We start from the raw sequence: 18382 nt of genomic DNA on the forward strand, positions 1-18382 counted from the left end.
TTTCCAACAGTCTTACAAGGATTACTTAATTTTCTGAGATCTCAGAAGAGAGAGCCTATGGCATTGCAAAGCAGGAAATTATTTGGTGAAAAGCACGAGTACCTACATTTTCTGTAAAATAGTTGAGGGAACTGTGAGCAATACAAGTAGGTTCCAGTTTACCAGCCCAAATCAAACCTTTTCCAAAACTTCAATATCAAATTAATTCCTTGAAAAAGCAGACGCAACCTCTCTCACTTCAGCTGCTGTTAGTATTTACTAGTTGTATTTTAGCAGGGTTTTGCATAGCAGCACAGAGTGCCAGGATGACTAACCTCCCCAGTCCTATGAACTGCACACCAAAATCTTCCCACAGACAAGCCACAAAAACTTGAGAAAGCCAAGACAGAGCAACTCTAGGAGCAGTACATAGGCAGGACAGTGTCATGGCTCTGTCCTTAACTGCTGTCCTCACTGTCCCTTACAAGCTATGCACACAGCTGCCAGCCAAGTCCAACGCACACTGGCAACGTCAATCTCTGCTGGCTCCTACGCAGGGATTTGAAGCCTCCGAAAGAGCAGAGCCTTGATGTCACTCATGTACGTGACAGTGGCAACAGATGTCCTTGAAGTCCTGCACTGGCCAAAGGCAAAGCTGGGAATAGTACTCAAGTCCTGCAAGCCCAAATCCTATTAGAGCACAAGACCTCTCTTCAGCTGTAGAAAGGGTCACTTTTGTCACAGGTGAGTGTAGTTACAGAGGTTGGCTTCTTTCCCCAAAATGTGTCAGAACACAGTTACATTTTCTTTTGTTAAATGGTAGTGAACTGATACGGTTTCCCCTCAGGGTTTATTTTAAAGTTGGTACGTGAAAATACAGGTTGCTTTTTTTAATCCACTTCATGAAATTTCTCCATTCCCTATTTTTAATTCTACCATCCATAAATTTTGTATTAATGGAATATTACATACAGTGCCAAAAATGTTGTGGGAAATGCACATCTTCTCCCTCTAGCTATCTGCCCATTTTGTTTACTTTTAATCTGACAAAAGCTATACGTAATCAGGTTACAGATATAAATTTCTGTTTTGTTATTTGCAACACCTATTGCCAATCTACAATCCCCAAAGTCACAATTTACAAGGTTCTTAGAGCAACTTACCATTCAATAGCCACCAAAGCAAAGGAATAAAACCTGGGCTTTCACTGATGTACTTCAAGCCTTTCAAGTTGATACTCACATTGTAAAGTGACATTAGCATTAGCCTAGAATTGAAAGAAAAAAAAGATGTGATGGCCTTTGATTTCTTTGCATGTTTTAGCATCTTTTGCTATTTGTGCCAAGCACGTACCGATGCAGAAGCCTATTCTAGTAATTTATATTTTGATAAAAGAGACAAGTCTCAAATAATATATAAGCAATGTTGTGCAAAACCTTGTTTCTACTGTTAAATCACCTATTTCAAACACATGGAAAAACATTCCATGTAAGAGTAAGAAAGTCTCATCAAACTCCATGAGATTCATTACTTGAGATGTGCAAAAACAGGACTTGGCTTTATGCGACCACACAAGCTATACGATAGAGCTTTCGTGGTGACGATCCCCACTGGGCAGATGATCATCTCAAATAAGCTGTTTGCCTTGACAAATGAAAGGGCTGCTAGGAAACACAGAAGGCAAGACTGTATACTGAGTACTAGAAACGTCAAAAGAAGTCTCTGCTCCATCGGTTGCGCAACACTGGCCTTTCTGTACACTGACCCTCCAGACAGCTGAAACACAGACACATTGCTTATGCCATCCTCTTTCACATATCCTCCTGTTCCTCCTGTAAACGGGAACAGATGCAAGACATAGCCAGCATACAGCAAACACCAGCGTAGTCTCTCTCCACTGGCAGGGGAAGTTACTATGCTTAGAAGCATTTGGAAGAAGGGGAAGGGCCTGAAGGAGGGAAAAGGAAGGGATTAGTAGTCCCAGCTCAGCTCAGCACACTCCCTCCTAAGGTAGACTCGTCCCTTCTGCTGTGGGTGCAAGGCAGAGAACTGGCTTGCTCTGCCTGCTCTCCAGCCCTTCCCATGCCATCTGGGCCATCGAGTGAGACCCTGCTGTGAAAAAACCCGACTGCTTGTCTCTTAAAATGTCATCATGGACTTTCCTATTTACTCTGCCTTCAGGAATCCAGATTGATTACGTTCAATGTACAAGTGGAAATTTTTTTTTTTTTAAAGTCAATAACACTGGAATTCCATTTGGCTGTAAACTGTGTTCTTGTCTTAGTGTAGATCAACACCAGGATTACACAGGCCAAACAGTACTCTCGCCCGCACCTCTTCAAAATGGTTGCCAAATAACATTTGGGCCCACTCAAAGCCTTTTTTTTTTTTCTTCTTTCTTCAGAAGGTGATTTCTTTTGGTCTTTTATTATGGTCATTGATGTCGAAAGAGAACAGAGCCCATATCCTGTCTTCCAGGTAACAGAGAAGATCTATGGCCCGGCAGCTAGAAAACATTTCCTTAATTCAGCATTGAAAAAAAACTAAGATGACATCTCTGACAAACCGAAACCAAGACTGTCCCTTGCACATCAGCGTGTAAACAACAAAATAAAACCACACATAGTAAGTATGTGTTAATTTCAGCCACATTTTCAAAAGCTTCCAAACCCAGGATTTTCTAATTTATCAGCCTCCTAAAACAGGAAGTTCATTAGTCATTTTGGGGTTGCATACATCACAGGTTATAAATTAAACCAACGTCTCAAGTTTTCTACGGAGAGAAAACCAGGTAGGCTGGAGAAGGCTCTGCATTTTAAAAGGACTGCCCTAGCCTGCCAATCCCACCGGCTTCTCCCACGGTGGCTCACGCTGAAGTTACTGCAAACATGAAAAGCTTCAGTATGGTCAGTAACCTGCAAAATCTGAAACCCATCAGGGAAAGGGGTTTGGCTATCCGTACCCCCTCAGCCTTAGCCACAACAGAGCTGAGGTAATGTTGTAAGGTACAGGAAGCTGCATACAGAAATGGCAGCTTTGCCTCTTTATGCGGAAAAAGTGCCTGGGTCAAAATTTACTTTTAGCTGCCTTCGACTGTCAGACAAGTATGATAACTTGGGGCTCAAAATCAGTCTCCCTTTCCAAAGCTATCCAGAACAATCGCTAATACTCAATGCAGAGCATTTCATTGGGATTAAATCTTCTCCTGCAGTTTCCGCTGAACTAAGTTCTGCTTTCAAACATTCAATGTTCACGTTGTTACGCCATCTTCCACATTGCTGACAGAAGTTTTTTATGGTTTTGGTGGATAAAACCTTATTTTTAACTAAGCAGAGTCTCAGTGGGCTTAATGCAAATTATTTCAATTTCCCTCTAACTTCCAATAGGAATGGGACCTGATACTAAAAAGCAGAAAGCATCCAGAAAAAAAATCCCCACTGACATTAACAAGACAAACTAATGCTCAGCCTCTTTCAGAATCAGATCACTGCTGCGCTATGAACTTCGAGCCAAGAGGCCCCTGACGTTCCTGAAAAAAGAGCCGTACTCTGGAGTCAGAAGTTGTCTTACAAATTCCTTCACCCCTGCCTTTTATGCAGATCATCTTTACAGCTGTGGAGTAGCTGCGGGGACAGGGCATTAGTGCACTTTATGATGTGCTATGATGGATGCTATTACTTTTTATTTTATTTCTTTTCAAAGATGGTAACACGCAAGTTAATCTTCTGGACAATGAAAAGGGAAGATGAATGAGCAGTGCTCCTCTAACATTTATGGAACATGTCACCATACCCACTCACAGCTGGGTGCCGGGTTGCATACAAAACAATTGCAGAGAAACAAGAACAGGCTGGAATGTTCTCCTCCGTTCTGGGGCCAGCTTGGCTGCTGCTATCTCTCATGACTGCGATAAATCCGCCTGTCACTGCACTGCCACCATCTCCAAACAAAAGGGAAATAATGTTATTCCGAATGGACTTCACACCTCACATCCTATTCTCCAACGAGTTCTCATGGCTTAAACTACTATGCCACTAGCAGACTTTCGGACACCCTCCGTGCATACCTTCAGAAAGCGGGAAAGAAAGTAACCCATTGCAGGCTAAACCGAGCTGTAAGAGGCATAATTTATATTATGTGCTGCACCACGGTGAGTTTGATCACCTAGGCTCTTAAGCGGTAGGAAGAAGAAATAGTAGATTATTAAATCTACTGCATCAGTGGCCACTGACAAGCAGGGAGGGGTGCTGTGGAACTGAAATTGCGGCTTGTAAAGCCCATACGCTTCTTTTCATACAGCCTCTGCAGCTCTTACTTGGCTTCCAGAACCCAAGCCCTGACAAAGGAGCACAGCCGTAATTACCTATAATCAGCCAGAATGAAAATTATCAATAAAACAGTGTCTTATAATGGAAAGTGTTAACATTTCTTGACAATGTCTTTCATCCTTAATCTGTTTGACATTTGCAGTTAGAAATAAAGTGACGTAAAAAGATACTGCTACGTTTGTGTTTTTATTTAACTTGTTTGCTTTGTGCAGACAAAAGGGACTGGTGGTGGTGATCCACGCAAGTGCTGTGGTTTTGGAGTGTCAGAAGAAGACATAACCCACCCCACAACCCAATGTAGTAGCATATTATTACTAATTAAACACGCTTACCTGAGCACAACATAGAAGCATTTCCAGGCCCTTTATACTACCTTCACCTCCAGTACTTGCACATTCTAATAAGTATTTTTGGCGATGATTATTGCAAAAGTGCTTATTGAAGCAAACCTGACACACATAATTACTGGATAAACAATACTTTCTGGCAGTTTTTTAATGTGGAGGGCTTTTTAATTATGCACTTCATAGTCTTCCTATTTAGGCAAGCCAAATTTAATTAACATCTTGTACTACTGTATCTGTCAATGCTTTCTTTAAAATCTAGAACTAAAAGCACAGCTAAAGGCCCTTCTCATCTGCTTAATACATGACATTAGTACATAAAATGTACTAATATGTACTAAAGTACATATTTTTACTGGCTACTTTCAACTGCTACATAAGCAAAGTTGAATATTCCTTACAATTTAATTATAGCTATGAACAATTGTGTAAATGTTTATTGATGGCCTAACAATTACAAATGTTGAACAAACCCTATACCAATGAGAAGAAAACCTGAAGTCTTTCACACCACTGCTATTTCAGAAAGGCAAAGACACCCGTGAGATTTCAGTCCCAGCACTCATGTAGATGCCTTGGATATATTTATTACATACTCGTGGACTACAATGGATATTGTAGCAGCGCTGGAATAAATGACAGCTTTTCCCTCTAAATTTTTTATTTATATACCAGTACAAGTAAAACACAGGATTGCTAGAACTAGAAGAGGAAAGAAAACTCCTCTCTTTATCAGCTTACTTTGTTTGATACTGCTGTGTGTAGAATTAGACTCACAGTTTCCCCTGATTTGTCACACAGTAAAGAAAAATATTTTTGAAAATTAAAGCTAGAAAGGAATTGTAAAATCTCAAAACTGAGCAAAGGACAAACATATCCTTGAAAATAATAAGCCAAATTTTTTGTTTAACTGATTAAATTTTAAGTTGATGACGTCCTTCCATGTAATACCATGGTGATGTTTTGAGAAAAAAACATTGCATTTCCAAAATAATGCACAGACATTTTCATCCATGAGGTATAGTTTTAAAAAAATGTGTCTGTCTGTATGTATGTATATAACTGTGTGTGTGTAAACGTTATTTATGATGACTCCAGAATCCATCTATACATAACTTTGAAATTTCACTACAATTTATGTTAATTATCATATCCTTATCTCACAATTGTCTTTCATTTTACGGTAGGGAGAAAAGGGAGTTCTTCTGACACATCTGCTTATGAAAATGTTGATTATTTAAGATTAACAAGCAGCTAAAAAACCTTACATGCAGAGAACAATTTAAAAACAAACCAACCAACCAACCCCCAAAACCTTTCTTTGCTGGGCTGGGAGAGTGTAAAATACCCAAAAAGGACAGGAAAGAGATCTAGTGCTAGTAATGGGTTTTAAGAACTGAACAGTGACAAGACACGTAGGGAGCTTGTGGACAAAAAGGAACCTGACCACAGACATGAAAGACAAACACAGAGGAAACATTTTGCACCAAAACATTTAAGCAAATTAGGATCCCTTGATCCATGACAAGGCCATGAAGAAATCTCCTTTCTGGCATTTGCTCTAATGTCATAATACAGAATTTTTTTTATCAAATGGCAAGTTCAGAGTAAGAAAAAAAATTGTTGGTTCTGTGGAGCATCAGAAAACATTATCACTGCACTGAATTCAAGCTATTGTAACATATGCTTAATGTTTCTCACTTATCAAAGACCTTGTGCAACCTCTTTTTTAAGCTTCACTCAATTTGTTAGCCTAAGAGGCTGGCCCCTGTTGAATCCCTAGCCACTTCATGGGATTGTTTTATGTATACTTTACCAGTATTGCTGTATGGCAGCCAAGTTTATATCACCATGTGTAATTCTTCTGCAAAGCAGGCAGGTTTTGAAATATAGTTAAAAAAACCACCCAAAATATCAATTCAAAAAGAAGGCCCTCAAATCCAAGCACATTGTCCAATTACATTAATACAATCTGAAATGATCAAAAATAACTTATCTGGACCCATAGACACACATTCGCTTGGAATTCAGAGCGTGTGTTTGTGTGTGTTTAGGAACACTTTCCTCTCCCTCCTCCTCTCAAAATAAAGTCCTCTCTTGTTGTTTTTTTTTTTTTTCTGTACAGAGTTTGAAACAATATAGGTCCTCTTTTCATGGTTTTTTTTTTTGTTATATACATGAAGGCACAAATTACCTTTTCTTTCTTAAAGTTGAGATTCTCATACAAATTTTTCAGTTGGGGCTTTACAAAAAAAAAAAAACACCCACTGTTGCAAGAGTTAACTACCCTGTTTTGAGTGCTGACCTTCAAGCCCAACACTTGGGAAACACAGTAGAAGACTGATATCAAAGTATCTAACCACTACCTACAGCACAGGCTATTCAGCTTCCCCCTCGCTACTTCCCCTCGCAGACTGGGGAAAGGCAAGCACCTTCACAGAGGGCGACTTGCTCCCCCTAACAGGGGCTGAATGAGCGATCGTCTGACAGCAGCATCTCCTTCTACTGACTGTGGGAAGGAGCCCAGACAGTTAGCAGATACTTGACATCTAGCTTTCTGATAGCTGAGGTTAGGCAAGATAAAACCTATCCAAAGTTAAGACCCAGCCTGATTTCAATGCCTATCATATACAACCTGCCTAAATGCATGCACGGACGCAGTCAAGTTACTGTGGCTGACAGGGTTGCTGCTTGTCAGCTGAGCTGTGACAGCTGGCTTGGGTATGAATTCTTTGTGCGTATGTGTGCGTCCCATTTATGAAAAAAACTACCACACTGGCTTAAGCCATCTTCATGAACAAATTAACCAGATGTACGCGGCAAGTGCCCACATCTTAGTGGATAAGCAAGTACTCGTTAAGGCACGGTAATTTGCTCGGTCAAGGCCATATATCCTCAGCTTGTAACAGCTCTGAGAAAAAGCCAAAGACAATAGTTTATTTAATTTCTCCATGAGCTGGAAAGTACAACTTTTCCAGCATCTGAACTGTGTAACATGGCCTTTTCTTTACAAAGCTGTATCACAAGGTCCCTTTATAGGCATTACCTTTTACAGACATAAGTGCATGGTGCTTCTGGCTACTAAGTAGCATACACTAATTTAATTTTTGCTCTTGGCAGATACGTAACTCACTTTCTTCACTAAGCAGATGTAGCATTTTACAGTCTTCGTATTGGAATACGAAGGGAAAATTATTGGAAGGGAATAAATGAGTCCACGTTTCCCACATCCTCTCTGTTTTAAAACTGGACCTCACACCTTCCTTATCTGACTCTCAACTGACAAGCCCCTCTTAAGGTAGAAGAGTGCATCCCTGCTCATCTCTACAATATTATGGTGCTTAAAAGTCTTCCGAAGAGACACAAAACCTGGATGAAGCTAGCCTTGTAGCCAAGCCTGGTATATCTGCAAGGAATGCTACTGTTTCCAAAAATTATGTTTCCTCTCTGGGAAAGGAAATAACAGGACAGTGGGAAAACTACTGTCATCACTGTGACCTACACTGCAAGATAATGCATTTCATTTGAAAGGAAAAAAAAAAAGTCATCGTACACTTTAAATTTGGTACAGAGTCCCGGCTTCATGTCTCCTAGGAGGTGCATCATTGTGTCCAGTAATTCACGACTTGAACTAACCAAGAACTCACGGCCACATGCCAGTGCAGCCACATCTGTGAGAGAACACAAAACATCACCATAAAAATAATGTTTCAAACAAAAGTTTATGCTAATTATCAGAACCACTAAAAGATATGTCAGCTGTGAAGAATGAACTACGGTATCTACACAGACTTCAAACTATATTAATCTACATAGCAAATACTGAAGCAGCAAATTATACTGGTCAAACTCCTTCATAATTCTACTTTGGTAATTAAAATATTTATTGAGTGGCCAGTATCCTAATAGTAACACAGTGAATTATGAAACAAAAGGTTGCATTCATCCGCAAATGTGGGACGGAAGCAAAGCTGACCATTATAGGTCCCGCTTTAAAGAAACGAGATTGCAGATTGTTTTACAATCGCTCAATCCAATATACCTGGCACGTTACACAACGAAAACTCTCGTGGACGTCTACTCAAAAGCTCTTTTCCTACCTCTCTGCAAGTGCTGCATTATTCGTGCACAAACCAAAAGGCAAAAATATTTCCAAAGACTACTGCTCCAAAGCAGACTTTCCTTCAGTATTTTCTCTTACACCTGCCCCATACTTTAGGGCATCCTTAGGTGCAAGAGGTATCTTCCAGCAACCCGAGCTTCTTTGTACTGTGCAACTGGCCAAGCCTCCTCCAAACTTGTGAAGTTTGTCGTACTTAACTAGTGACAGAACCTGGTTCCCTGGCCTCCCATTCAAGGCAACTTTGGGGATCTGCTGCATGATACAGTTCTTCCACTTTCATGCAGCCTCAGGTTCTCTCTCCTACGCACGTACATCACAATGCCTTTTTTAACCTCAGAATAAGCAGAGGTACTATGGACACAGCATATAATTACTCTTATCGCAATGTTTGTGCGCACTGGGCGGAGTTAAGACTGCACTAAGAACTTCTGTTCTGGTGTTTTCTAACTTCTGAATACTTGGCACTTCATGACCACCTCCTCAGTGTTCTTTTAATACCACCTTCTAGTGTAATACTACTTTACAGTGTAACTAGGATGATTAAACTGGTACCTTCTACATCGTTCACCTGATTGTATCCTTTATCACATTTGAGTTTCGGCAACCTCCTTTCCCAAATTACAGAGACAAAGAGACAAATCTTGGTAATATCAAATTCACTGGCAAAATTTATAATCGGCTTCAGTGAAGCAAGATTTTGTTCCACTATCCTGATTCCTCCTCAGGCAGAACCCCAATACCTCCCTGCCCTGCCCTGCCCCCCCCCAGCCTTTAAACGTTTTCTTTGTTCAGACTTTACTTTTGCTATGCTTTTTTTGGCTTTTTTCAATGAAGCAATTGGAGAGAACTGGATTCCACCTTGGTACAGTGGCATAATGCATCACATTGTTTTTCACTACAATCTTTAATGGCACCACAACACCTAAAATCACACATTCAAAAAAGCTGTTAATGCAAGAGTCACTTATTTGTATAAATACCCACTGTTTCATCTATCTTGCATCATGTCATTAGTATCATTTTGACAGTTGCACAGATTCACAAAAATGCAGATGATGTATCAACCCCATTTCTCACAGCCTTCCAAGCCAAGGGCAGCCATACTAAGATAGATCTATGGCTTTCTACTTATTTTCTGACCCTAAAAAGAAACGTTTAGTATGGAAGTCAGCTTTATTACCTTTTACTTCTCTTAGCACTATGGACTCAGGACAGTGAAGGTGGGGTCCATCTGGCAGCAAAGGAATTCTTAAGCAGTTTCAAAATGCTGAGCACATACCTTAAGATGGGGCTGATCTACTCACATCATCTGCAATTCATACATCTTGAAGATGTTAGCATTATTGGTGATTCAGAAAGTAAATTGCTTGACATTTACAAACTAAGGTGAGCATACAAGACTAGCAGAATGGTCCTTGTTTTACTCCAGATTGAACAGAAGTGTAAGGAATTTCAAAACTCAATGGCTCTTACCCGTCTAATCCTTAACTGTGTGACAGACAGTACAATGCCTCACAGAAGTGTCAATGACAAAATCTGCAAGAACTTTAAAAGACTAGGAAGTCACCCAAGATATCAACATTGACTAAATACCTGACTTTGAAAAGCTGTATTTACTGCAGCACGTATAAGGCAATATAGAAATTCCCAGGACACGTGGAATGCTATTCTGAGAGATAACATTAACTTACTTGTAACAATCCCTGCCAAAGCTAATACAAACTGATTTTCATCAGAATCCAAATCCTGCTGTTTCATGTCTTCACTTAATGACTTCACAAAGCTCTCCATGGTCTGTGCAGTGATTGTGAAAAACTTTACTGCTTTACTCTGCAAGCGCGGAGGAGAAAAAAAGATTATACACGCTACAGCAACTATGATTATTAGATGCTACAGTAAAACTGGACTTCAAAAATCTTCAAAATTACTAAAACATCCAGTTACTTCAAAAAACAACAGAAAATAGCAGGGTATGCACCGACATGTTTGATCCCTTAATATTTGAAACCATTACCTCAGAAGAAAATGGGAAACTACTCAATGCTATTTATTTATAAAACTAACCCATTGCATATTTACCTCCTAAACCCACAATAATATATATCAAACAGCAGAATTAAAGCTTATTTTCAGAAGTGAGGATATTATGACTTTGCTTTGCAATAGCTGCACCAGGTGTTTCACACTTACCTGGGCTACTACAGCAGCTTTTATCAAAACCTTATCCAGCTGAAGACTGGAGAGCAGCCTGACGTAGTGACTTGACATGAATTTCCTAAGAAAACCAATGAAATACCCAGAAAAAAAAGCAGAATTCGACTGGATCCTAACAGGATTCATTAATTGCTCAATACAGGATAGAGAACAACAGGCTAGGTAGAAGTTCTTTACAAAAGGAAACGGAGGTGTCTCCTGGGTCACACACTGAATTTAAGTCAGCAACATCACGTGAGAAAGACAATCATCACACCAGAGCGTACAAACAGGAGTACAGCCCGTAATTATGGTACATGGTCTTCTCCCCTCAGCTGGAATACTGCTCCATTTTGGGGTATCTTGGCTGAGGAAGCAGCCACCTGGTAGAAAGCTCAGGGCAGGTCAAAGAGCCTGGTCAGAGGTGCAGACAGAGCCCACAAAGAAGGACGGAGAGAACTGCTTCTGTTTATTAATAATTCTGACCTGTAAAACATTGCTGGAACACTATTTCACACACAGGATGCTGGTTTTCGTAATAAAAATAGCACAGCAGAGCACCGATAATGCCAGGTGTCCAGGTGTCTTTAACAGTTTTGCCAGTTGTTTCATGAAGCAGCTGAAACTTTTAATCATTCCCGGCAGCGACCCAATGGGACAGCCCAAGAAATGCCTGAACTTTTATTCATTTTGCAAAGTGACTGAAAATTTTAGTATTTTATCAAAACTACTGGTTTCACAATATGTGCAAAGCTAATGGTAGCATTTATTTATTCCTCCACTACTGCACATTCACCACATCAAAGATGTACAGTTCTTGTGGGGTGACTCCAGCAACGGGGCATAAAAAGCAGGGTCAGCCAATACTCGGTATCTTCACAAATGATACTGTGGTCCCAGAATAACAGGAATGAAGGGATCATGGGGAAAGAGAATGAAAAAAAGTGCATTTCTGCATGTGCTGGGTGTACTCATTATACTTATATGGACACCACACCTCAAAGATGGCAATTTTAATATAAGCAGTGACTATAGTTCAAGAAGCAGAGGGCATGAGAGAAAAATGAAGAGAGCCTACTATAGCAGACTAGTATAAGCTATCACGAAAATATGTATTCACATGAGAACATAATAGAGTACTAAGAAAACCAAGTAGTTGCACAGAAAACAAGCAAAATCTTCTATTTGCCAGTCTCTTGAGGCGCCGCTGGTGTCCTCTCTGCTGAACCTTCTTTCCAAATAGCCATTAATTAACTAGCGGTGAGGTCTGAGGAGCTGCTGCAGAGACCAATCAGGTTTATAAATAGCAAACATTACATACTCTGCGCAGTCTCTTATAGGCTTGACAGTACTTTCATGGGACTGAAGAATGTCTCACCCACAGACACTGAGATAAAGACCATTCTGAGAGCAGCCATTAAGGTGCTTGAGCTCAGATGGTGCAACGAACCCTTTGCTGTCCAAGTAACTCCTGCGTGAAAACATCAGTTAATGTGCAAAATTGCTGCCACAAAATATAAAGCCGTTTGTCACCAGAGCAGATAACTGAAGTAGCAGACCACCTTGTAGGATCCAAAATTTCTCAAGTTGAAGCAAGCCTTGACGTTGTTCTGAAATCAAACCTTCAGTTTGCATTTCCATGCGAGAGCCCTGTCATGGATATCTGGTTGAAGTTTTTTGAAAGACATCTAAAACAATCTCATGGGAATTAATTTACTTCTTTTTTGGCACATGCAGGTAGGCATCCTTGAAAACTCTTTCTCATGCCGCTTCTCTGGATGTTTCTTCCAGTTCTCTCTAGAAACGTTATGCATGGGCAGAAACAGCAGGCATCTCTCCCCCGCTGCCTTGAAAACTACTTGTGTTACATTTCAAATTTACTGCTCAAGTTTTGACTTTCCCAACTCATATGGACACAAATGGTATACTGGTTCCAAACATCATTTCAGTCAATCTGCAGTATAAAACTGTATTAAATACCTACTTCCGTATCTGTGCAAAGACTGAAAAAAGCTTGAGCATTGTTCCCTAAAGCATGAAATGGTTTTGAATTGATGCCACCCTCCCCACATGCTTAAATATGAGCAACAGTTTCAAAGCACTCTTGACGTTCTAATACATTTCTGTAGTTCATAGCACCTTCTCAGGCGAGGGGGGAAGATGCTATAAGCTGTACAACTTGTCCAAAAATAACCCAAACCAAAAACTTTGTATGACAAATCTCCATCATCTTTTAATAACCTGACTCACTGCCAGTTGTAATCTGTGGTTGATGCAATGCCATACAATCCATTTACGTTTTTCCTAGTAGTCTTGTTGCAAACCTACGCACATTTATTACCGTGTTATGTACACCATCACAAGAAAATGATGCCCAAAAACGTTGCTATGATCTTCACCGGAATTAGAGCAGTTCAATGTGCTCTAATGATTGCTGGGAATGACTATAGTAGAAGTATTTTGCATTTCAAACAAACCTAGAAACAAAAGTATTGCATCTTCACAGTTGGGCTTTCTACCCTTATACAAATCATCAGGTAACAGTTTTGTTTTTACCTAATTCTACTTAATTTTGATACTTAAGACTGCTTTCTGTTGAAGGCTTCTACTAATTTTACTCTCCTCTTGTAGAAATACAGTCATTTTCATCCCTGCTAGCGTTTTGTTTGCGGGAAACGTACCATTTCAATACTGTTTCACAAGTCAAATAACAAGGGCTAGTCACTAAATACTGTCGACTCTTACAGTTATAAACTGTTCTGAAAATACAGAATGTAATTTTATACTGTTTTTGCTGCTGTGTGGGGGCTCTGTAGTACCCACCTGCCTTTTTTTTTTTTTAATTTTACCTGCTTTATACAGTGTTTTTACAGACTTTTTTCCCTTCATAACTGCTGCTGCTTGGATCTTGAATCATCAGAAGTTATCACCAAAAGGTATCACTGTACAGCTTTCTAATATCCAATACAAAGTTATAATTGTATTTTGATGCACCCAAACTGGAAAATCTTTTACAAACACACTAGTTTACCACTTACTATAATGAACTAATCCTATTCACTCAGCTGTTCATCATGCTGCTGAAAAATCAAGCCAGAAGAAACTGTGGCATCAGTTCACTCAGATTAAATACAATTCCTTCTCATGTTGGCTGTGACAAGACTGAAAATCATATTTTTATCAGGCCTGTTCCTCTGATCCCTCCTAATCCCATCAGCTGCACTTGGCAGTGAAACTGTGTTAGTTGTAATATTACTATTGTCTTTAACTGTTGTTGTTTTGTTTTTTTCAAATAAGCTACCTGTCCATGTTTAACACTGAAGATTTAATAAGATTCACTAGCAGCTAGGCTGTCTAAATTTCCAAGAGTCATGAAAGTATTAAGGCAGCACAAAGATTTAAAGAAGTTGAGAATCGATGGATCCATCTTCCTTCCATGGAAATAGCTCCTCAAGCTCTCTACAGGCATGGGAACTGCTGCATGTGCCCAAGAATTATTTTCTTCTTCTGTTAGCTTGCAAAGATATTTACATATTGCTAGCTGTAGCCTTGCTGCCGGTTTTACTGCGTGTGGTGGAAAATAGATAATTCTTGTTTGGTAACATAAGAATTAATTACTGCATTTATTCCCAGCCTGCTTCGTAACACTTTATAGTTCCAACACTTCTTAAATGAGAATGGATGGTTCCCAAAGAATATACAACTCTGTAAACATTTTTGCTGTCCAATTAGTTTCTGAAATATATCCTTATACTAAAGCGTGTTACAGAGCAATGTCCTTATTTTAAAGGCCTAACAGCATTACCACCGATAAGCATTCACCTGCCATACTTACTCCTCCTAAAATGGTTTTAACAGCTTCCTCACTGCTAGATACGCCCCACAACAGTGTGCACACCGCTGCACCCATTTCTGTGCAATACTCTGCTTGCTGCAGGAGCTGTTGCTTGGCCTCGTTCAGCTGCTGGCGGAGGTCTAGTTTCTCCTGAAATAGCGTAAGGAAATTTTGGTTGCAATTCATATCAGCCAAAATAAGTTTCTAGGCTAAGGGACAGAACAAGAAACAACATCATGGCCATATATGAAACGGGGGGGAAGCGGGGTGGCAAACTCACAGCAGTTGCAGATACATACCTTGTCTTCTGAGCTGTATCTAAGTAGTAAGTACATCGTGGAGGCTGACAGTAACCAGAAGCCTGTCCACAAGGTCAGACCAAGTGACCCACCGAGACTGAGTGGCACCTAGAGAAGTCTGATAGGAGAGTCTACTCCTCCTAAGCAAACAGCCACATGTCTTTGAGAGAGAAGGGATTTCAGCATCAGAGGTCAGCCTTTCCAGACACCTTACAAAAGATACTGGAAACATCTTATAGGAAGGGAGGGTTGCTTTGTTTTTCAAAACAGACTTCTGCCTTAGCCAACGTGGTAGAGTTGCTGGATATCTAGGATAAATACTGTTGTCTCTTCCAACTTTTTTCTATTGGCATATTTCCTGATACGCAGTGGCAAAGTAAGACAGAGTCCCTGAAAAAAACATACCTAAGGTTTGAAGTTGGGAGGGCCTTTCGTACAAAGAAAGCCCAGGCACCACTGTGCATCCATCACTTAAGCGAGCTGCTCAGTGGTCCTTGCCACAAAGCATAAAGAGAGAACAGAGCAATCCCACACAACCAGGACACAATTTCAATTTGGCAGTACTTTTTTCCAATCACATGGGAAGTTGGCCAGAAGAATATCATGAGATTAGGTATGATTCTAGGTCTCACTGGCTTCCTACCAACTACCACAGGGGTAGCGAAGCTGCTGCACTTCTCAGCTTAGAGCTAGTGCGGACAGTGAGATCGAGGCAGGGATACCGCAGTCTGTGGCCTCTGAGGGTGGGTGTCGGCTGTCTGCTAACTCTGAGTGGGGTGGTATTAGACAGTGCTGCAGGGAAAGATGAAGGCCAGTCAAGAAAAATGATGCTAACTCAAGTATTGAGAGAGAGAGAGAGAGAGAGAGAGAGAGAGAGAGAATCACAGATCAGACGATGTCAAAAGAACAGAAGGATCTTGCCCTGCCCATTTTGTGGGCATGGGATTTTCAGAATCACTGCAAAAAGCACCCTCCTCAGCCCAGCCTCCCCTGTGTTTTTAGCTATCAGGATGAAGTATGGGGAAATGAGAAGGAATCTTTTCTATGTCAATTCTGAAAGCAAGTAAACAGAACAACACTTTCAACCATGTATTCCCATCAAGATTTTATAATAATTATCTTGTCATTTTTGGGGTTCACCTCCATGTTTTGTGTTGAGGGTTTGGAAAGAATAGAAACAAGTCATCTGAAAATTTACGTAACATGCTATCAACCAGTACAAAGCTGCTTGTACTGTGTCATCAATTACCTACCTAGCCTCCTGTATCACACCTGACAGCCTGATTTGCATTGCTTTATCATGCTGATGATGGAACACACAGCCTAGGATTTGTAAAGTTCAAATTAAATTTATCAAGCAGATTTCTGTGCGTATTTACTCTCTTTCACCTTATAGGTTAATATACGCAAAAGACTGACACTTGCTGCTGATTCCCTAGGCATAGAAGTCCCAGGAAAAGTCTCTTATTTCTTAATACTTTTATCATTTTTAAGCAAGTTAGCCAAATTTTATCTTTTACATAACTCACTGCCAGACCTATCCGCTTTTCTGCCACCATGTGCATCAACAAAATGTCCACAAGCATCTTCCTGTCTAACCCCTATATAGTCCCTGTCTTTCTTTTCCGCACTGTCCTTGACTTAGGAAAATGTATCTTTTAATACATTTTATTCGCATTTTGCATTTGGATGCTAATACTGAATAATAAGACCTAAAACTCTGTAATACTAAAGGTAGATCCCCCAACAAGTATGCAAAGCCAGTACAAGAAATGCCAGAATTTTTAATAGATCAAAAGCAACATCAGAACAAAGATACAAAGCAAGGAAAACAAAATAGTACATTCAAGAGCCAGGAAAATAAACGGAGCCTGCAAAAGCAAATAACCTAGCTGGAAGCAACACTCCTGAGTGTTCACATCACGAAGCAATCACTGTGCTATGCAACACCACCATCTTCAGGAAAGGGTCAAAGCACAAGAATACAGCAGTGCTTAAGTACATAACTATGAAGAGAGAGACAAAGAAGACACTAGCCAAGAATAACATGTGCTCTTCAAGTTTTGCTCAGGTTCAGAAAGCACAGCAATTCCCTAACCAGTGATACAGCACTGCACAGAAATTTTGCAATGAAAAATGTTGATTTATGATCCCCTAAGAAAAGGACACTGCTCAACTAGAAAATGCATTTATTTTATGTTTGTTTCAGTAAATCATTTCCTTTTCCTTCAGAAGATGAATATGTAGAAAATAATTCAGAAACTGTACGCAAGGATGCCTATAGCAGAACAGCAACCAAATGAAAAACACCATGCAAAGTGATTAACAGGAACAAAAATCACACATATACATACACCATCTTCTTTTATCCTGAAGAGCTAAAGGATTTCACAATGTACATAAGCACAATCCACTCAGACAAATACACCTTTGTGGCATATAACAGAAGCCATTTAGACAATCGGTGTATACTGCACAACAGCAAAGATATGAAGAGAAGAGCTTTGATCAGGAACACCAAGAGAACAACTACTCTTAGTAAACTATCCATGCTTTAAGTGAAACTTTCATCCAAAAGAAATCACAAACGTAAACCACCTGCCATTCATTTTGCAACATTAACAAGAATAAGGGGTGGGACCCATTTCATTAATATCTAAAGCAGCAACATTAAATCTTACAGAGATTTTATCCTGAATGCTTATACAACTAAAGACCTGGGTGGCACAGCAAAACTAACTGTGTACCTATTGCCAAACTGCAACAGCTATCTCAGAAGACACTTATTTTGAAGTAAGGAATATCCAGATAGACAACTATTCCATCATACTTCACATTCATATCAAACTTCATTCCAGAATGACTTGTCCACGCGGATGTGCCTAAAATACATGTCTGAACTCTTCATTTACTCCTTTTCAAAAATGAAATCATTTCTGTAGATTCATCTGTCTTCGTGCAATCCCAAGGCTGGCAGATGCTAACTCTAGAACCCCAACAAAGCGAGCTTCTGCTGACTACTGAAGATAGCTATCAGCTCCAAGGAAATGAACTTTTGCAGCAAATAATCACAACTGATTCTCATACCTCCCAGAAATTAAGCCACTAGTCTGCATGATCCTATTTGAACCCCAATGGCTTCACAGAAGACCCACAGCCTGAGAAGTCACAGTCTTTGCTATTCCTTCATTGTTAACAATCTCCCCTCTCATAATCACTAAATACAATATTGACAGAGCAAAAGGAGCCCTGTAATTGTTCTTTGACTCACAGCTGTATAC

At 40.0% G+C, this 18382-nt stretch overlaps 1 protein-coding gene across 1 annotated transcript in view; it reads right to left on the reverse strand.

The window, feature by feature from the left end:
- HSF2BP (heat shock transcription factor 2 binding protein) overlaps window positions 1-18382 on the reverse strand; it is a 35593-nt gene that overhangs the window by 8193 nt on the left and 9018 nt on the right. Inside the window, exons 4-7 of the mRNA XM_076328881.1 lie at window positions 14803-14952; window positions 10466-10604; window positions 8205-8322; window positions 1143-1246 (exon numbers count right to left, since the gene is read on the reverse strand). Coding sequence (XP_076184996.1) covers window positions 1143-1246; window positions 8205-8322; window positions 10466-10604; window positions 14803-14952 — 511 coding nt within the window. The remainder of the gene's footprint in view (window positions 1-1142; window positions 1247-8204; window positions 8323-10465; window positions 10605-14802; window positions 14953-18382) is intronic.

This window comes from Aptenodytes patagonicus, chromosome 1 (assembly GCF_965638725.1).
Source record: "Aptenodytes patagonicus chromosome 1, bAptPat1.pri.cur, whole genome shotgun sequence".
In the NCBI taxonomy this organism is placed as follows: domain Eukaryota; kingdom Metazoa; phylum Chordata; class Aves; order Sphenisciformes; family Spheniscidae; genus Aptenodytes; species Aptenodytes patagonicus.